General features: G+C 33.5%; 1 protein-coding gene across 1 annotated transcript in view; it reads right to left on the bottom strand.

Annotated features, from left to right (window-relative positions):
- LOC128184028 (inner centromere protein A-like) overlaps positions 1–22,695 on the bottom strand; it is a 56,451-nt gene that overhangs the window by 28,818 nt on the left and 4,938 nt on the right. The window contains exons 2-13 of the mRNA XM_052853310.1: positions 18,137–18,344; positions 17,541–17,758; positions 12,597–12,765; positions 12,183–12,283; positions 11,813–11,918; positions 11,200–11,358; positions 10,974–11,132; positions 9,086–9,212; positions 8,036–8,176; positions 7,753–7,879; positions 7,339–7,500; positions 3,229–3,275 (exon numbers count right to left, since the gene is read on the bottom strand). Of these exons, the coding sequence (XP_052709270.1) occupies positions 3,229–3,275; positions 7,339–7,500; positions 7,753–7,879; positions 8,036–8,176; positions 9,086–9,212; positions 10,974–11,132; positions 11,200–11,358; positions 11,813–11,918; positions 12,183–12,283; positions 12,597–12,765; positions 17,541–17,758; positions 18,137–18,304 (1,684 nt within the window). The 5' untranslated portion in view covers positions 18,305–18,344. The remainder of the gene's footprint in view (positions 1–3,228; positions 3,276–7,338; positions 7,501–7,752; positions 7,880–8,035; positions 8,177–9,085; positions 9,213–10,973; positions 11,133–11,199; positions 11,359–11,812; positions 11,919–12,182; positions 12,284–12,596; positions 12,766–17,540; positions 17,759–18,136; positions 18,345–22,695) is intronic.

The following is a 22,695-nucleotide window of genomic DNA, read 5'->3' as shown; positions in this document are numbered from 1 at the left end:
TGCAACAGCTGTTTCCACAGAAATCTTACAAAGAATAGAAAAGGTTTATACAAACTCTTTGTATAGGTATATTGACTCTCTCCCTATTTATCCAGAATAAATTAATCACAAACTCTAGTAAAATAATACACATTTATATACATACATGTATGTGGTGTAAGTGTAACACTGTTTATTCAACTGTTTACGTCTGCTTGAGAAACAAAATATTGAATTTAACTACTTATATAATGTTCATTATAAAGAGAATGTCAGAGTTATATCGACAATATACATTTTTGTGAATGATTTCATCTATATACAATGGCCCCTTCTGACACCCACAGAGTTTCTGTGACATCCAAACATTCCAGACTAGAGGACTATCCTGATTATGATAATGAGGGTCTTACCTGTCCCAGTGATGCTGTGTACCATGGCTTAAATCCTCCCAGACTCCTCCAATGTCCACCCCTATACCCTCAGATAATGGGGAAATACACAACAGACCGTACAACTAATCCCTCTCTTCCTCGTTAAATTACAGGTAAATCACAGGTAAATCGTCCCCCACACTCCAAGGAATATCGACAAGACAATGACAGGTTTTCCCAGCGAACATGCAGGCGATCACATTGATTCTGGAAATTGTTCCAACTAACAAGAGGAAGTAATAGTGATGGGCTTTGTTAAACCGAGCAATGATATCATCCTAGGTTTATATTTCCTAACACATTTCCCTCAATACTTCAAACTGTATGTAATTCTGTAGCCAAGTGGTACCACCTATTTTGGATTAATGATTACACACATCCTGACCACAGAGAATTAACACATGTGATTCACTTTCAGAGTAACAGTGATGCAAGTAGACTGATTCTAATCTGATAATATTTTGACAGGGATGATTATAAACCTCCCATATAGGCAGGTTTAAACATAAAAATAATCCATGTAGAAAACTTGACCCCGGGGTCACATTCCTGTGACTGACAGTCCCAGAGGTATATTTTTACAACACACTTATATTCCAACTGTGTATAAAAGAGGAGGCATCAGCTTTACCTGTGTGTTAGCACAGCATAAAATTTTAACATGAGAGGGGGCTTTTATCAGACTCTTGGGAAATAATATGACAAAGCCCTATACTTGAAATCTTGATTATAGATACACAGGGATTGTTAAAATGCAGTGTTTGCAGTTTCTAATCAGGTCCACTGATATCTTTACTATAGCACATGTACAGTAATAGCTAGAGTCTAATACTGGTAGAGTGGTAATTATGCAATGTATGCACAGAAATCAATTACAACAGCAATGATAAAACTTTACACTTTTGAGACATTAATTTAAAAAAAAACAAAATTAATTTTATCTATCCTAATTAATATAATTCTTCTTTCAACATTTAACTAATGATAAAAATATCATATATTTTACCAAATGAATATTATATAAAAAAATATTATACAGCATAATAATCCATGAACTGTCAATCAAATAGAAAATACCCAGTTGGCAACAATAAAAAACCTAAACACCAACATCGCTGCACCCTTAGTGTGAATCAAGATCTTATAGAGCCACACAATACTACATACATGCCATTTGTTTTTGCCAGCTTTCTGTCAGGTTACACTACAGAATTCCTAACATTTGTGTTCTACAACAGATACATCAGATAACCAAAGACATCCAAAAATAATTTGAATATTTTAACACTACAACGGTTAATAGATATATGCACTATACTGATATAGGATGGGTTTATAATGTGCAGCTATCCTACAGCAAATAAGTAAATAACAATCTCATTCGAACCTCCTTAAGCATGTTAAGATTTGCACTATGACCAAACATAAGTAAACTGTAGAAAAAAGAGATACTTAATAAATAAATAACTTTTCAACAAACCATTTCATTAAGACAGGTAGGCTGATCCAACAATTCTATGACAGGAATTATAGATTCCATCAACACCTTGTTACTGAGTCTGCCATTACATTATGACATTAAATTACATCATTTCACATCATCACTTCAGCATCCACTGTGAATAATCTCATGCAATACTGAATAAAATGAACAAACTCCCGACTCTTTCACCAAATTAAACCCGTTGTATCCACCAACACTTATCACTTTTCGGTCCATACATCTGGCATGGGTTCATTAGGAAAATGAAACTAAACAAGCCCAAATCAATAGGTCGCACAAATACCTTTCAAACCTGTACACAATCCATACATAATCCATCCAAACTACACTGTCTGCTGGGAAGTGGCGTGAGAATTCCAAGTTACAGATGTGAGGCAACCTCCCAAAAAATGACAACATGAAGAGAATGGAGGACCGAGTCTAAAATGGCCACATTCCAGAGTGGTTAATTGGAATGAAAACTCAAGAGTTTTCATCAAAGAGGACTGATGCATTCCATCAACACAATGAGAAAATAATACTACTTAATTATAGATACACAGCAGTGTGGTTTCAAACAAATTACTTATAATCTTGATCATTCAGGCTCCATCAACATGATATCTCTGCATTTTGCTCGAGTCATCATATTGTATCAGGAATATTGAGCGATATAAATCTATTTCATTTCAAAGTTATTATTTGCGTTACTTATCATATCTAAGGATTAAATGGAGATTTATTATTTTAATTCATCAGTAAAGATACCTAAAAACGGAGTAAATTCGAACTACACTGGACTGCAGGGCATTGAACCAGGGTCATTTGAGAAAGTTTGTAAACAAATATTTAAACACATAACAAATTCACGGGGTTCTATAAATAGTAAGAAAGTAATGACATTGTGAATCCAGTTAATAAATGAATGTATGAATGACTGAATGGCGCATTAAAACAAAACTTTCACCTCTGACTCTGATGCAAAATTTTGAAACAGCGGATATGTCTTTCAAGTTTGATATTGTATACTCTGTCTTTAAGACAAAATAAACAAATAAAATTTTTGCTCATGTGACTATTTTATGTAAAGATTCAAACACCGGGTATTTTTACATGACAACTTTCTCAATGATCACGAGATTTCTCAAGAACAAACAACACATAGAGTGACAGACGACGTCTCGGCGGAATTATCGGTTTTGTTTCCCAGTAAATATGGACTATTATGGCAAAATAGCTCAATAAATACAAATTCAAAGACGCCTTTTAGCTTTGGGACAAAAACTTAGTGTAACATGTACTCTATTAACAGTACAGGGGGTCTTTATTTACCTGGCTGGTGGTCGCTCTCCGAATCAGCGATCTCCGCCATTTTCTTTCTGTGACGTCACAACAACTCTTCATATTACTCATTCAATCCAGCTAAGATTGGTAGCGCCGCGAAGATTTGAAGAATCTAAATATCATGAATGGAAATATTTTTCAATATAAAATATATTTATTGAAAAAAGACATTTTCCAGTGTTTATAAGAGAACAGATATTGAAAAACAAAGATAAAAATATCTTAGTCGAATCAGGGACGTATATACGTCCCTGGTCGAATTTGGAGCCAAAATACAAACGCATGCTAAATATGTCCATGGATGCATTTTTAAAATTGTACTGCCTGGTATTGCTTTAAAAAAAATGTTAAAACATTTCAGTTGTCAACAATTGAAATAAATCACATGCAATGTGTGTATATATATTTAATGATTGGTACACTTTGTATATAAAAATCATAGGAGATGAAATCATCCCATTTTTAAGATTAAATAAAAGTTTTAACTTGAAATAAAATTAATTCTTTATCTAGACATCATAAAACAATTACGATACAATCAAATAGGCCTACTCACAACTGATCTTAATCGTATGTTTCATTGTAGGTACAATAAAATCACTGGTTAAACAAAACTATAATAATAATGTATAAGAATGAATCAATTAAGCATAGTATTTAAATCAATATGGCAGTTTGCCTTTTTTTATTTTTACTTTTTAATCAATCAAATTCCCTGGGTACACGCTTACTGAGAAAGCTTGTAGCATAACCGTGGGTCTCGAACAATGCAGATGATCATTTATTATTATATATTAATTATGCAAAAAATATACAGAGAAGAAATACTAATGTGGATTCCCATGCCCATGCTAAATCGATGGTAGATTTAATAATTAACGGCATGTGAGCTCGAGGGAAGGATTCTGTTTATTATTATTTTTTTAATACTTATTACTTACGGAAGTATTCAATTTTATATCAAAATCATAAATTTACAGAATGTTGCACAAATTTTACGCAAACTCATAGGCGCATATATTGAATTACATTACGGAAAGATATCTATAAATGATATGGAAATACATTAATTTATCAAAACTTCTTACTTAACATTTTGTTTAAGCCGAAGATCATTTTACATAAATTATTAGAGTATTTTCTACTAGATCAAAAGTTAAAGTGACTTGATTTTCAGATGGGAGAGGGGGGTGCTCTAGCTGCCATTTTGGGGGGGGGGGGAGGGGGGGGGCGCTTAGCTGAAAGCTCGCCATGCAGCTAGGAACTAGGAAAAGTTTAAGTACACGTATATAATCGCCCACCTCCTTCCCCACGTAAGTAAATCCCCAAACACCATTTTGCTTGTCAGTAAAGTTATAGCAACCCCCCTCTTCCCCGGCTTTAAGGGGGGGGGGGGGGGGGTAACAGATGTAAACTGAAGAACACCAATTGAAATGTACATTTGTAGCTAAAACAGACAAACTATACGGTTTGTTTATCTTGAGTGTGTTATTATTTTTTTTTATTGTTTTGACCCCAAAATATAAGAATCAGGTTAATGAGACACGAATAATTTGTTTAAGGAATAAGGAATCATTCTTCGGGTATTATGAGGTGATAATTTTGGTCGGGGCGTGATCAAATCCAATAAAGCCCGAAGGGCTTTATGATAGATTTGATCACTCCCCGACCGAAATTATCATCTCATAATATTCAAAGAATGATGATTACTTATTCCTTATTACTTATATTTATTTAATTTTAAGCCATTGTACGATTAAACATTTGAATATTAATGAGCAAATCCCGCTTGCGCCCCAATTACACAGTATTTGAAGTTATGGGTTATATAATACAAAATCGATACGTAGTGTTATCACAGGCAAAGACACTGGAAAATGTAAATATTAAGTAATAAAGCTAAAAAAAAAAAGTAAGACCAAAAAGACACATGTTTCTTGACGATATATTTTTTTTAAAACACGTATATGTACTGATGTTATGAATACGAGTGTTATATAATCGGTATTTTACTTATGTCAATATTGTTTAACATGTATCATTTGCTTTATACAACACTAATCTATGATTGACTATATAAATCACTCCCCTAAACCCAATGTTGAATCTTTGAAGCAATGTCCTGTGATAATGAATCAATGCTCCGTTTTATGTAAAATTATTTTATCGTATCGACTTTTCAACATGTTCATAATACATTTTCGTAAAATGTTAGCTGTACTGATTATAAACAGCAATATAGCATTTAACCAAACAAAAATGCTTTCTTGGCGATTCATGCGGGATATGAAGGTAGCGGCATTGCAGAAAAAAATCCATAACCACGTGGGATATGTAATTTTTTCGGCAATAATCTCTGCCTTGATTAATTATAAAACAGGTCACTGCATTGTGATCTTACCAATTTTAAGAACAGGTTATTGCACATGTAGATATGTGTATGAATTTTCGTAAGCTAGATGTGGAAAAAAGGTATTTTATACCTTATATTTTATATATACCTTATATATTAAATCGAAACTGAAAAGCACTTTTTATTACGTTGTCCATTCTTTAATAACCAGAGAAGTCATTTATTTTATAAAATTGGATATGATTTTACTGCAAGTGAAAATAATACAAATGATAGTACTATGTTCGTTGACCTGATATGTAACTACCCCCGCCAAATCGCTTATTTTATTAATGAATTATACAATTTAAGACAGAAACACTTGACAAAGCCATTTTGCTCCCAAAACATGTAAAATTTATTCACATTGTAACAGTTTGAAAGTGACTTATAGGTCCGTTGGGCCGGGTGTATTGATGTTATATTTGTAAAAGGAATTTTGTTATTATACTATATACACATGTCACGATAATAAATAATTTACTTACTTAATACTTATAGATGAGTAATGTTGTAGATCGGAGTTATCTCCCCTACTAAATGTTACCCCATTTCTTTTATCTATGCAGTTCTAGACTGTAAAAAATTTGTTTCCTCATGTTTTTACAAAAATATAAATTCAGCTTATATGTACAGAGAGCTGCAAGTCAGTAGCCCCTTGTTTAAAAATATTGTATAGAAGACCAGAAGATACAGACCTGCAGCTAATGTACAAATACAATTTAAAGGGGCATGGTCACGATTTTTGTCAAAATTATTTCCCCGATTTTAATGTTTACAATGCTTCAGTAAGGCATTTTTAATAGGCAACTAAAATTTAAGTGTCATTCATTGAGTTATAAGCGAGTTACAGAGCTTACAATTCTTTGCTATGTAAACAAAGCTTTTGTTTACATTTTGAATGTTGAAGTGAAAACTCCAGTTTTAGACTGAAAATGTATGTGGTTAAACTTAAGATATGTTTATTAAAGCTTAAAATGAATAAGATGGAAAAATCAGCTTGAAAAAGAATATTTACCGGTATATTGAACTAATGTAAACAAAAACAGGGCACGAGCCTTGTTTACATGACAAAGAATTGTGACTCCTGTATATTGCTTATACCTTCACTACTGACTCTCCAATTTTATTTGGTCATGGGAAATGCAGTCCTAAAGCATTGTATTAAATAATAAAACAGAAAAATAGAATTTGACCAAAATAGTGACCATGCCCCATTAATATGTACAAAAATGTAAATGGTGTTAGTTGTCAAGATGGTTTTGATTGAACAGTTCCATTTAAATAAAACTTTAATAATTAGCTCAGAATGATTGAATTGCTGGAAAGATAATGACAAATAAATATGTACAAGCAATTGAAATTTTATTGCTTTTTTAGAGTGTAACAAAATAAAGTGATCAATTTCATATAATACTAATTCAATCTACCATCACAGATTGCACATACAATATGCATACTTTCAATCTCAGATAAATAATCATTCTGTAAATAAGCACAGATAGGACAAGCAAATGTATAGACAGTCATGTGGAAAACATTTGTCTCTGATATTGAAAGTAAGAAAACAATATTCATCATTTATCTACTTGTAAGTCAAAGAACACATGGTGCCCAGTGAATTTCGCAATCACTTTGCCTGACACATGTCTATTTCTACATCAGCTGATTATGTGGAGCCGAACTCTTCCATCCACTTCTTGTACCTCTCTAGATCGTCGTTGGACACGCTTTTGTTAACCTTTTTTATCGCGTTGGTGAAATCTTCCATGGTGGGCGGGAGTTCGAGCTCCTCCTTCGGAATCATTCGGATTTGTTCCGCATTGAGACCACTGATCCTTCTTCTGAAGGACATCATTGCAGCGTCCCTGTTAAGAACCCTTGTTTAGTACCAAGTTCATAAACGATCACCTTTTCAAGGAGTATTTTTTTTTAAATTTAAAATAATATCAGTAACTAATATTATTCTTACATATTAAGCAAATTTTCAAAACTCTTTGGTGCTCCCATCATGCTAACAAATTTACATTTTTAATATTTTTTAATGAGAATTTTTATTCTAAATTATTCAAAGCATAATCACCTTAAGAATTAACCTATTTTCAAAAGTATAACTTTACCTGCACACATTAGTTATGTCCGCTCCGGAATATCCATCCAGTTTTTTGGCCACTTCAGCGAGTTTAACGTCGCTGGCCAACTCTACCCCCTTCAGGTTGATTTTCAACAGATCTTCTCTACCCTTCTCTGCATAGATATCAACTCATTTTATAAAATGCATCTTTCTGGTTGAGATATCTCTATTACACAAATTTCAAATCAATTTCAGATTTCAATGCTTAGTCATCTAGATTTTTAGAAATAGTAGCATGAAGTGAGTCAGTGACAATATGGGCCCCATACCTGTGGGCAGTGGAATGTAGATTCGTTTCTCCAGTCTCCTTCTGAGGGCCTCGTCTAGGTCCCAGGGGAAGTTTGTGGCTGCGAGTACCATCACAATCTTGTTTTCTCCCTCCTCGTCTGTGGACTGGGTGGCAGTTACACCTACAATCAGGAGGGTGTTCGTTATTAAAGACAAAACATTTCATTGTATAGAACAGTAACCTTATATTGCTTAACCAATATCAATTGATTTGACACATTGGAAGCATACATGTAATCATTATCTCCAACTATGGACAGACTAATGTAATGACTAATGTAAAATCAAAGTATACATGTATGTGGAGGACAATACACCCTTTCCATGAATATGGATTCTCCAATGGAAAACATTTGTCGAAAAACTCATATTCCTGATCATATTTAATCAAGTTATGTAGAAATGTTTGGTCATTTGATTTCTGGATTATTGTAAATGCCACTAAATGTGTTATTTTTCACCAAGAATCCATTTGATTTGAGACATTACCGGTACTGAGGACTAACCATCCATCTGTGTCAACATTACTGAGGACATATTCATTTGTGTCAACATAACTGAGGACTAATCATCCATCAGTGTCAACATAACTGAGGACTTACCATCCATCAGTGTCAACAAAACAGAGGAGTAACCATCCATCTGTGTCAACATTACTGACGATTTACCATCCATCTGTGTCAACATTACTGAGGACTTACCATCCATCAGTGTCAACAAAACAGAGGAGTAACCATCCATCTGTGTCAACATTACTGACGATTTACCATCCATCTGTGTCAACATTACTGAGGACTTACCATCCATCAGTGTCAACAAAACAGAGGAGTAACCATCCATCTGTGTCAACATTACTGACGACTTACCATCCATCTGTGTCAACATTACTGAGGACTTACCATCCATCTGTGTCAACATTACTGAGGACTTACCATCCATCTGTGTCAACATTACTGACGACTTACCATCCATCTGTGTCTATATTACTGACGACTTACCATCCATCTATTTCAACATTACTGATGACTTACCATCCATCTGTGTCAACAGCTCTGATTTGACGCGGCGACTCGCTTCATGCTCCTGACCTCCGCCTCTCTTTGAGCCAATGGAGTCAATCTCGTCGATAAATATAGTACTGGGTGCGTAGAATCGAGCCTGCAACAGAGCGTACCATTATCTCATACTGCTTAAGGTTTCTCCACCCTCGATGTTTTTATGGTTTAATCTGTGTAATTTTTGTTTAAATTTGATGATTAATATGCAAACAATCAAATTAAAGTTAAATATTGGTATGTTGCAAATATTTTGTTCATGCTGTAGGAGCTAACACAAGTACACTATCAGGACAGTTATAGCAACGACTGCTCTCTTATCAAACATCACATTTATTTTAACTAATTTCGATATAATAAAGCAATTTTTAAAAGAAATTAGTCGCAATCCTTTATTTTAAGTATTTTAACATTTTAAGGCCATTTAAAATTGCCAGTATGAAAGCTATCACATTTACAGTGCATTTTGATACGATTTTTCAACCATGAATAAGTACAGTTTAGCAACATAAAACGTCTATAACTTTTGAAATAATGGTTCAAACTCACTGAAAATTGGTACATTTGTAATTCATTATATATCCTATCGAAATCTGCAAAGAAATGTTTACCTTGCCTGGTAAAAAATGATGAATTGTGGTCTCTGTCAAGTTTGCCTATATACGGTTTTATCAGTTTTTCATTGAATTCAGCGATTTCAACTCAAACTACTCTCTATGAATTGTTAAACATTAATGTCATTTCACTTTACATAGCTTAAAATGTGTTAAACACAAGTATAAATCAAGAAATATTGGCAAAACTATGCACCACATAACACTATTATTATAACCGATAACGGTAAAATATTCCGGATTGCTCACAATGACGTCACACGACAATCGAAAGACCTTAACCTTTTTAAAATTCAAATCTCACTTAGTAATGTTTTCAAAAATCCAGCTTAGTCAAATTTCTTTTAGTAATCAACCCTGATATTGTTTAAGTTTGGGTTGATAGAAATATACACACATACTTTCACAATATGGAGGTGTCCTGAACCTCATTAACACCTGAGAATATCCTGCTTTCAATGAATTTGATAAAAGACTTCAGAAGAAAATAAATGAAAGGAAATGAAATAATGATAAGTGTAAATTATGATATTTTTGTTTGAACTGCACAGAAATAATGATTTACAGAGGGGGGGGGGATAAAGAGTAAATGGTAAATTAGAATTGAACTTGATGTCAATACAAAATAATTGATTTCTACATCAAGTCATACTTAATGTTCGATAATGTTTGATTTGACTTGCTGACAAATAAGCTTCCCTGAGTTATCTGACCATTACAGAATGAACAGTATGTTTTGATAAATAATGAATGCACCTTACTAATCTTCATGCAAACCCTTAATGAATTACAAAATCTAAAATCATGATAGCAAAGAAAAATCAATTTTGGCAACATGAACAATTAGCATTTTCATAATACATGTATAAAACCTCAATCTGTCAGGCATCAATGTACAAAATCATACATTTACAAAAAATCAGATTGCAGCATAGCAACTCAAAGCAGGTGAAATATACCAACCTTGTTCCAGTTATTTTTTTTTCATCTTGGTATAAAATTCTACTAAATACACACCGGTAGGTACAAATATCAAGTTCAGTGCATTCACATATACATATGACATGCACAATTTCTATCTATTACTCACCCATCATTCTCGGAATCTTAGATCCCGATCCTTACCTCCTACTGCAGAATTACAGGTTGCTACACTAGTTAGCATGCTGTGAGTGAAACATTCAGAAGGAAGAAAAGTGGACACAAACCGGGAGAGAGACGCAGAACCTGCGGTCACATTTTCTACATACCATCTCAAATAAAATCCGCACCAGTTTCTCGGACTCTCCGTGGTACTTAGAAGTGAGCGTCGAGGACGAGACATTAAAAAAAGTCGTCCCACACTCGGTCGCCACCGCCTTAGCTAGCATGGTTTTGCCAGTTCCTGGTGGGCCAACCATCAACACGCCCTAGTGTTGGGAGATAAAACAAAAGGGCATGCAGTACTAATTAATGAAGGAGGCGGAAGAGGCTTACCATTTCAAACAGAACCCGAACAAGCTTCTCGGACTCCCCTCTCCACTTGGAGGTGAGGGTGGAGGAGGAGATATTAAAAAATGTGGTGCCGCATTCCGTTGCCACCGCTTTGGCCAGCATGGTCTTACCGGTGCCCGGGGGGCCCACCATTAAAACTCCCTACAGACAAGAAATTGCATAGCACACCCAAAGTCATGACTAGATTGCACCTTGCCATTTCAAAGTTCATGATTCCCATTTATCTTGAATATTTATAGGTTTCTTTTCACTGTACTAAATTGGAGCTAAATTCCATTGCACAAGATCTGTTTGATTTTTCTTCATTTTCTAAAAATCTAAATGATTTCTCTTCTTTTGTAAAATTTCTTTTGAGAGTCTAATGTTAGGTTCTCTAGTTTGATGGATGGTGGTGCTCAACACAAGACTTCCATAAATAAACAAAACATGAATATCAAATGAAAAAAAATAATAGATTAAATTTCTTAATTATAACGTATATTTAATAATTTATATCAATATATGTCTGTAAGATTTACATTTTCAAAAAACTGAATACTTTTTTTGTACAAATTTGGGTAATTTAGATTTTAACCTTTACACAATGTAGTTTTACCTTCCAAGGTCTCCTGATTCCTTTAAAGAAGTCGGGAATGACAAGCGGTAGAATGACGGCTTCCTTCAGTAAGGCTTTGGCTTCTACTAAATCTGCTATACTATCCCTGTAATGGTAATCACAAAATGGTAACATTCCAATCCAATCTCTTGTACATTCAACCATAGTGTATTTTGAAGAAAAAAAATAATTGAACTAGAAGACAATGCAAATTCAAAATTAAAGTTTACCATATTCAAAAGCTGGCATTCTTACTTAATCAACTCCAGCCTCTATCTGATGAATCAGGTGAATTAAAATCTCTTGGAGTAAAGACTCAAAAGCTAAGTTTTAACAAACATCATTTGATTTTAATCCATTTATGTCTTACCAGCTGACATTGGGGTTTTTCTGTACTATGTCCCTTTCCAAGTTTTCTACCAAATCTTTATCATAACCAGTTGGGTCAAATTTCTTCTCTCCATCATCTCCCTAAAATTATAAAGCTCTTTTTTTTTTAAATCTTGAATAAAACAACACAACTTTTATGAAAAAAAGTATTACTGGACAAAGGAAATTATATATGATCTATGATACAAATGGGAATCAAACTCGATAACCATTGAAGTAAGATTGGAAAGCCACTAAAAAGTTTATAAAGTGATCAATTTCTTGTTTAGAATCTTTCTATTCTTTAACTGTTATCTCTTACACGATATTGATATATTATGGTAAAATAAGTAAACATAAAAAATTGCATTGACTCCTAAGTAAGCTCTCCCTACATGGTTTACTTTGCACAAACCTTCTTCTTGTTATCTTTTTGCCCTGGGGCAGCCTGTCTGCCCCTCCCACTGGGCTGACTTGGTCCCCTTCTGTCTCCTGGGCCAGCACGACTCGGTGCTGCTCTGTTTCGGGCAGGCTCTGGTTTTCTGGCTGGCTGTCTCGCACCCCCTCTATAATTAGGTCCCGGTCTACAAAAAAGCCAGAAAAAGTTTTTAATATTAAAAGAAAATAAAAGAATGAAAGATGATTTTTTTTTCTGGTTATAAAGTATGTTAAATATATTCCAATGAGTAAGACTCTAAAATCCTTAATATAAAACCTAGTACATTTAATTCTTTGTAGGTAAAGCAGAAATAAGTATACAAATCATGAATCTAATTGTAATATTTTGCATGATTTCTGGAATTTACTGGGCTTAGGCCTAACAAAAAAAATTGTGTGTTTAGGGTAACATTGATGAAAAAATTAGGTTAGGTAGGTAGGGATTTTTTTTTATATTTTATCATATTTTTTTTTGTATGAAACCTAAGAATGTTTGTTTGTTTCATATTTAAAAACGTATTTTTTTTATTGGAAATAAGATAAAATCACAATCGGATAAAATCAGACATATATTACACTGTAATAGACTGTAATACAGTGTTTTCCCCAGAAAAATTTTTGAAGCATGGGGGGGGAAGTTTTTCAGAGTAAGTGCGAGGTGCGGCATTAAAGCGCCTAAGCCGGCGAAATCACTGTGTGTAATAGTATAACCATTTGATGAAACGTACTACATGATATGTACTATAACTGATGCATTTTCATGAAATCTACATCAACAAGTATCATTTCAATTCATAATTATATTTTAATATCTGTATATTTAATATACAATTTTTCTGGTTTTTTCTGGCAAAACTAATAACATTTTTTTTCAAAATCAGTTTTTTAAAAGGTTGGTCCTCACAAGTTTTCACAAAACACAAGAAATATAGATTCACATGGCAGTTCAACATCAGCTTCTGTCCCACTCCTTCTTCTACATATTATATAGAAGAGATTTTTTTAGGGGGTGTTGAACAAGAAATAGGCAGAACAAGTCCATACAATTACAGCAAACTTGATTCAACTTATTCTGGGCAGTTAATATTTCTTGTTTAAATTGGGGGTCCATATGAAAGTTTCTGTGATATCTTGACACCAGTCCCCTTCCCCGTTTATGTGTATGTACACAGTCAATCATTTTCATAGGCATACAATATACGATGTTTCTAGTCATGTGACATCGCTTCCGTGCATTTCTGCAAATAACTGTAGTTTTTTCTTTCTTTATTATGTACATTTTTTCAAGTTTCCAATATCCTTGCGGCAAATAAAGAGTTCAAGCATATCGAATCCAAGCTAACTCCATCGAGTGAACATTGTGCTATTTTTAGATTTTGGAAAATCCACAACATTCGATAATGGCGGAGATGTCGAAAAAAGCACATTATATTAAAACAAGAAGTTATCACGTCTCTATTTATGCATTAATCACCAATTAATAAACTCAGTTTTAATATATCTTAATCATAAGCTAAGTCCTTAAACCGTAAACCACGTGTGCCCCCTTGCTGAGATCGATGTCGAAATTAACTGCGCTCACTGCGGATGCAAGTGTTTTTCCTGAAGTTTGAGCGGAGAAACGACAACTTTATATCTACTAATTACAGTTAAGATGTGTAATAATTGGAAAAAGAATTTTGCTTTGAAATAAACATGCATAGCGGGAAGTATGGCGGCATTGTGTGATGCATGGCGGGGGATCTTCAATGCATGGCGGTACCGCCATGCAAAATCGGCCTGGGGAAATTTTTAAAACACTGTCTAACAAGAGGCCCATGGGCCACATCGCTCACCTGAGGAACAATAGGTATGATAAAATCAGCTTAATGGAGTCATAATACAAACTATCTGGACAATGTACAATAATACATGTAGATCCTGTATAAATAAAATCCATTTTCCCCTGGATATTCTTATGTTTATAATCATTAGTCCCTTTTCTAACAAGATGATTTTATAGTCATATCATATGTTGAGTATTGCAGTTCTCAAAATGATCCTTAACAATAGTTTATATATTAGATATAAACGTACATCAAACTCTGAACCTTCTCGGGAGGCCAAAGAATTGTCCTGGGGCCAAATTCTTAACAATTATAAAGAAACATCTGGCAGATTAGTTTCTGAGAAGATTTTTAAAGATTTACCCTATATATTCCTTTGTTAAACTTTGACCCCCCATTGTGGCACCACCCTTCCCCTGGGGATCATGATTTTCACAACTATGAATCTACACTACCTGAGGATGCTTTCACACAAGTTTCAGCTTTCCTGGCTGATTAGTTTCTGAGAAGAAGATTTTAAAAGATTTACACTGTTTATTCCTATGTAAAACATCGACCTCCCATTGTGGCCCAAACCTATCCCCAGGGTTATGATTTTCACAAATTTGAATCTACACTACCTGAGGATGCTTCCACACAAGTTTCAGCTTTCCTGGCTAATTAGTTTCTGAGAAGAAGATTTTTAAAGATTTACTCTATATAATCATATGTTAAACTTCGACCCCCCATTGTGGCCCCATTCTATTCCCAGGGGTTATTATTTTCACAACTGTGAATCAACACTACCTGAGGATGCTTCCGAAGAAGATTCAGCATTGCCGGCAGATTAGTTTCTGAGAAGAAGATTTTTAAAGATTTACTCTATATATTCCTATGTTTAACTTCGATCCCCCATTGTGGCCCCATCCTACCCCCGGGGGTCATGATTTTCACAACTTTGAATTTACACTACCTAAGGATGCATCCACAAAAGTGTCAGCTTTCCTGGCTGATTAGTTTCTGAGAAGAAGATTTTTAAAGATTTACTCTATATATTCCTATTTTAAACTTCGATCCCCCATTGTGGCCCCACCCTATCCCTGGGGGTCATGATTTTCACAACTTTGAATCTACACTACCTGAGGATGCCTTCACACAAGTTTCAGCTTTCCTGGCTGATTAGTTTCTGAGAAGAAGATTTTTAAAGATTTACTCTATATATTCCTATTTTAAACTTCGATCCCCCATTGTGGCCCCACCCTATCCCTGGGGGTCATGATTTTCACAACTATGAATCTACACTACCTGAGGATGCCTTCACACAAGTTTCAGCTTTCCTGGCTGATTAGTTTCTGAGAAGAAGATTTTTAAAGATTTACTCTATATATTCCTATATTAAACTACGATCCCCCATTGTGGCCCCACCGTACCCCGGGGGTCATGATTTTCACAACTTTAAATCTACACTACCTGAGGATACTTCCACACAGGTGTCAGCTTTCCTGGCCGATTAGTTTCTGAGAAGAAGATTTTTAAAGATTTATTCTATATATTCCTATGTAAAACTTCGATCCTTCATTGTGGCCCCACCCTACCTCCGGAGATCATGATTTTCACAAATTTTTATCTACATTACCTGATGATGCTTTCACACAAGTTTCAGCTTTCCTGGCTGATTAGTTTCTGAGGAGAAGATTTTTAAAGATTTACTCTATATATTCATTTGTTAAACTTCGACCCCCCATTGTGGCCCCACCCTCAGGTGAGCTAAAAAGGTTAAGGTTACAATACAATAAGTTGTTAAAGTTGGTTTCTGGAAGAACAGGCTTTGTAAATTTTCTTAATAAATATTGACAAATTTTTTAATTTTTTAAGCTTTAGTTTTTAAGATCTGTGTACAAACATAGAATTGTGTATCTTGCTTATAATTCGAAGCTTAACACTCAAATATGGTTAGTAAATAGAAATTGTAAACAATTAAACACAAGAAACATGCACTACATGTATAACAAATAAAGAACACAATTTATTTTTTCGAAATGAATCATATATATACATGTATATACCTACATATTTCCGTCAGCGATATCAAACTCTATTTAAACTGAATAAACTCGAGAAAATGCCGAGCATCTCAACAAAACCTATTGCATTAATCTACATGTACCATTACGCAAAAGATAATGCCGAATTACCGATAGAATGAATTGTATTTCAGTACCCCTACATTTTGCTTAATTTGCGCAGGTAAACAGTTAACTGTTTGATTTACCGAAGTCTCTGTTTGATTTGATACGTAAAAATCACGAAATACAGACGATAGTTTCCAGGTTACAAAGCATAATGAGAACGAAACGAAAATCAGAACAAGCTAACACCATCGTCATGTGTGAAAACTATCAACGCATTGAAATATTTAGCCTCAATTTACTTCACAAAATCGGCACCAATATATTTTGTATGTTTCAAAATTTCCCTTCATACGCGAACTGTTGCACAACAAGCAAATTCATCATAGTCAGAAAGACCTTTTTCGTATAATGTCATGGCTGCTTTAAACAAAGAACCTCGTTTTAGAAGTATGGAATCATTTTACCGTATGCCGAACCCGAAGCTATTAAACTGATTGAAACACGCCTTTCCTTTATTATTATTTTTGTAATAACTCAGATTTGAAACAGAATTACCACTTAATTTTTGCAATTTATATTTTCCTTCCCATAAGGATAATTTATGCTAAACTAGGTTGAATTTGCCTCGGTAGTTCTTGAGAAGAAGATTTTTAAAAATGCACCCCCCTTTTTCTACAGTTTCAAGGTTTTCTCCGCTTTGAATACAGATCAAACTTTTATTTCTGCAATTTATATTCGCCCTCCCATAAGGATGCTTTGTGCCAAATTTGGTTGAAATTGGATAAGCGGTTTTAGAGAAGAAGTTCAAAATGTAAAAAGTTTACAGACGGACAGACGGACGGACAGACGGACGACGGACAAAATGTGATCAGAATAGCTCACTTGAGCTTTCAGCTCAGGTGAGCTAAAAATGGTAGGATCGGGCCATTTTTGTAGGTTAGGTCGGGTTACCCGAAACACACAATTTTTTTTGTTAGGCCTTACCTATGCTCCACTGGGGTTGGGGGTGGCCAAACATCTGGGTCCCTGGTTGGTTCTTCATGACGGGAATAATCATTTCTGGCGTAGTCGCCAAAAGGTGAACCAATTTCTTGGTTGTCATAAGAATTGTATGCGGATGGTCTGGGGTTACTCTTGAAGCTTGCCAGTGTGTCACAAATTTCTTTCACTTGATCACACTCTGATACGATCATGTCTCTGGCCTGTAGAAGAGATAAACACAGCAATAACAAAACCAGAGAAGATTCCACGTCAACTGCCGGACGAACGCAAATCCTGGCTTAATATACACCGCGCTCTGGGGGTGTGTTTCTCTTAACCAATCAGAACGACTATATGTATTTATAACTCGAACTAGCTTTTCCCCACATCATTATGAATAACACAGACACCTTCCAAATGATACTTAAACAACTACAACCAAACATATTTATCGTTACGTTTTGCTTAAGCTACAGACGAACATGTGCTTGACATGTGACCATGCTAAATATAATCCTATCACACACTCAAAGAGCATTTACAAATAACATTTAGTACATGACAATAATTGAATTCGAATTAATGAATGAGACCAGTACCTGCATCCATTTCCGCCTCCTGTCAGGGTCTTTGATGGCAGACAGGTACTTCTGGATTTGCTGTATGACCCCCTGGTAGTAGACGAGGGACGTATCATACTGTCCAAACAGGGCTGTCTCGCGGGCCATCTTGGTATTTTCATTTATCTCAGTCAAAGTGTCTGCCATACTGGATTTTTTTCAGCAGAAAACCACACTACAGCGATTCCTGAGTAGAAATAGAAAAAAAATATAACAATGGCTTAATGTTGAATTGAAATAAGCACAAAAAAAAACCCGGACAAGTACTGTAGGGCCTACAGTTACACGCCAAATTCAAGATCGTACAGGTAGCGCATCGAGGAAATTCGTACGACAATCAGTACTGAATATTTATGAATCTTACTATCTGCAACCTTAGGACTAGGCCTGCCGCGCATGCGCGAAATTTTGTAAACATCCTGTAGTTCGAGTTTGTTCAGATAGAATCGAGAGTATGTCGGTATGTTATGCTACATCCATTTTAATGATATATTACGCATAAACCTTATCTTAATTCATCATATTTCTCTAAATAAACATTGTTGGTAACACCGTGATCAATATAGTGTACCCTTTTCGATCCCGAATGACCCTGAACTTGTAATATTTATAACGTAAGCATAAACCAGGGACGTATACATGGTACATTCATCCTTGCATAAACGTAAGCATCGCAGGAAATATTATTATGTTTATAAGGCTTAATGATAAGGGACTCATGCATACACATACATTCCTTATAAATTAACAAGTAGAATAAAGAATAAGATATTTATTTCAAATAATAAACCGACAGGGTGTATAACAAACATAAAATATATTTGGAATTTGATGACATAACAAATATATCATTGACTTATTAAAAAGAAACATTGTACTCGGTTTGTTTACATGTATGATCTAGTAAAATAAATGTTATGGATATACATGTAGCATATCGCACCCTTTTATCAAGGGGGCCGGGCATTGTAATTTAAAATAAAAGTACTACAAGAATAAAAATATTTTCTGGCAAAGAAATTAAAGTAATGTATTACATGTATAACAATGTTTGACGATATGTATAAAGTATAGCAGTTACCTAAGTCTACCTATAAATAAACATTTTTTTCTTTGATGATTCATGCAGGCTATAAAGGTAGCAATCATTGCAGAAAAAAATAATGTGGGCTATGTATTTTTTCTGCAATATATTGTCACATTCATACTCTTTAATATTGTTATTTTCTCTATCTGCAGAAGAATTTGAAATAACAATTTGATGATGTATCAGAATATCTGACACATGGGATCATAAAAGATTAAATTTTTTTAGATATTACATCATCAGCCTCCAAAGAGCACTCATTAGACTTATTCAACACTTTGTCATTCTGATCAAATATATTATCTCTTATTATTTTAATCTTGCCGGGATAATCCAGATCCTCTCAAAGTTTGATGTGGTCATGATGTATCACAGCTTGTGATTGGTTTATTTCTCTTGTCTCTGAACTTACAATTCTGAGAACATTACCAATATGATATGTATGATGATATAAATATCATAACAAGAAATTTATTCATAAATAGGACAAAGTATGGCAAACTCTTCACAATTAATGCAATATTTTTTATTCAGATGATTGAGATGATCCATATTTTCATCTGAGTCTGATGGTAACCTGTGGAAGGAAATTATTTAAACATAAATGAATGCATGTAAAACAGTTTGACTTTCCTATATTTTCCCAAAGTATAATTAATATTTTATGCCTGTTAAGACATATTCATGGTAAATAATATTTTCTAAAGGCCATTACCTATGGACACTATAAGTTTAATTATGAATACTTGCATATAGCCTAATACATGTATATACAAACACGAACATGCATTTGTATTTACGGTAATTAATTTATGTATACATATAATAGGAAATACAGCTTTGATAACCCTAATATGCATTATCAATGAATGATTTTTCTGCAAATACTTTCAGCTTAACCTATTTTTTTTAACATGCGCCATCACATCAATGTCGACTTTTTGTAGTGTTAAATGTGTATTGTACATTATACAATTATAGCTTATATGTTTAAATAACATGAACAAAAGTTGTTTTTTTATTTTCAAAAATTATATTAAAAAAAATTAAACTTTTTATTGACATTACTGGACATTATTTATTGCATATTATCATGTATTCATTGACACCAAATTATAAACTCTACATTGGTTTACTTGCAACTAATACATATTTTCCACTCTCTCATAAAAAGTACAAAATTATTCATATAAAATAATTAAAAGCATATATCTTTCTTTGAACAATGAAATTATGATTTCGAAATGAACGTCCGTAAATTAAAAACAATTTTTTTTGGTAAAATTTCACTTAAGATGTCTATTCTTCTTGTTTTTATCAACTCTGCCAATCATCTTTAAATCTTTAATATAAAAAGTAAGAAGAGATTATAATATTAAAGCTGTTAATATGCATGTTACAATTTGTCTCTCTGGGCCTCATCAGTCAGGTAAGAGATCAAACTGTTACACTAAACATTTTCAAAAATTCCCTGATACCTTCCTGGTTCTGTGTAATAATATTAAAAAAACAACCCTCCCCCCTAATTCCAAATGCATCTCAAATTATCATAATAAAACATATTGGTAGATTTTAATAAATTCATTACTCTTTAAAATGATTTTTATGCAACCAGGAAAGTTTCGGCCCATACTCTTATTTATCAGACAGAAAAGATACACAAAAAGTGCGCAACAATAACTGTATTTATCTCCATTTGGCTATAGACGTCTTAAACTTATACATGTATCAATCTGTGTTATAAAGTCAAAGCATTTATCAACTTCTGGAAAAAAAAGAAGCAACAATAGTGAATCTTTACATGTAGTCTTGAACTGTATAAGGGGTCTGGTTAGTAGGGAAGTAACATAAATTAAACCTAAAACAATGTTAGTAAACTAACAAAACTGCATGCCAAATACGGGCAGTTGAAACTTATTTTTGTTTTGAACTGTTAACTTGGAGCACATTAAAATTTGGAAAAACAAGCTGCAACTCAGCACTGGTCTGTTCAGTCTTTTAGATAAAGGCAATATTGACTCTTGTCCAGCAAATGTACCTAGTTGTCTAAGATTATTTAATTCCTGCTGAATTTCTGATCCAACATTGAATTACCATTATCATGAAAAAAGAAATTTCTAAATAAGCCTAAATTTTGCTCTATCTCATTTATTGCAAAATTGAATACCGGTAGATTATACACAAAAACCATCACCAGAGTAATACAACATCAAAACAATTTATGGTGGTGATGGGAATTGAACCCATGTCTATGACTTTCCATACACTACCATTAAAGAATTTAGAGATTAGTAGAACAATATTAGGGACCATCACCATAAAGAAGTAAATAATATATAAACATAGGTAATCACAAATTACAAAGCTCACTGAGACGAGGCATCACCTTTATGAGACCACCTTTATCATATTATATGAAAATCATACTTAATGATCTTGGTTATTCATGATACTAATATATATTATATATTACCATATAATAATGTAATAAATAATGATGTAACATGACATTGTAACATATGATATGACATTGTATCATGTTATACATTATTGTTTTTGATCACATAATACAATATCATAGTACATGATTAATTAAAAAATGAATTTAATTTCTACCTATGTTATACGATATAACAAAACTTGGAGCAGTTTATAATTTAAAAAGCGTAAATTATTCCAAGTTATGTTATACTAGTAAAACATAGGTAGAAAGTAAATTTATTACTTATAATTTAATTTTCTACTATTTAAATCAGATAATAAAGCCCATTAATTAGTTTAAATATGATCATCTGTACAAAATTTGAACGTAACGTCAAGCAGATTAATACGTTTCGCATGCACATCGTATTGTGACGTAGGCAAGTTATGTTACAATCAGAATTAAATTATGATAAAATATTGTATTATGTGACATAATATCATATCACATAATAAATCAAAATATTGTTGTACATGGCTTTACGTAGATCATCGTCGATCAAATCTATCATAAAGCCCTTCGAGCTTTATTGGATTTGATCACGCCCCGACCAAAATTATCACCTCATAATACTCAAAAAATGATTCCTTATTCCTTTTATAATCAATATCTTATTATACAATATTGTATCATATGATATATATTAATTATACAATATTATTACTTATTCGGTTAGTTACTGACTCACTACAGAAATATATTGGGGTGATCAATCTCATAGATGGCGAAGGCGAAGCAATTTGTTTTTCAAGAGGACTAGCTATCAAGCGACATATAATTTAATCATAAATAACGATGATCTATGTAAAGCCATGTACAAGATGCCTAACATGTCGTCCAATTTAACTCATTTAAACTCTTCATAATTTTCAAGATCACCTTTCAAATACTCTTTAAAAATCTTTGCTTCACCAATGTCTATTATACTTACAATGTTTTGTTGCTATTGAATTTTAAATGTTCTCTCCC

Source organism: Crassostrea angulata, chromosome 5, assembly GCF_025612915.1.
Source record: "Crassostrea angulata isolate pt1a10 chromosome 5, ASM2561291v2, whole genome shotgun sequence".
NCBI lineage: Eukaryota > Metazoa > Mollusca > Bivalvia > Ostreida > Ostreidae > Magallana > Magallana angulata.
The sequence above is the reverse complement of the archived record's forward strand: the minus strand, read 5'-3'. Positions and strand labels throughout refer to the sequence as shown.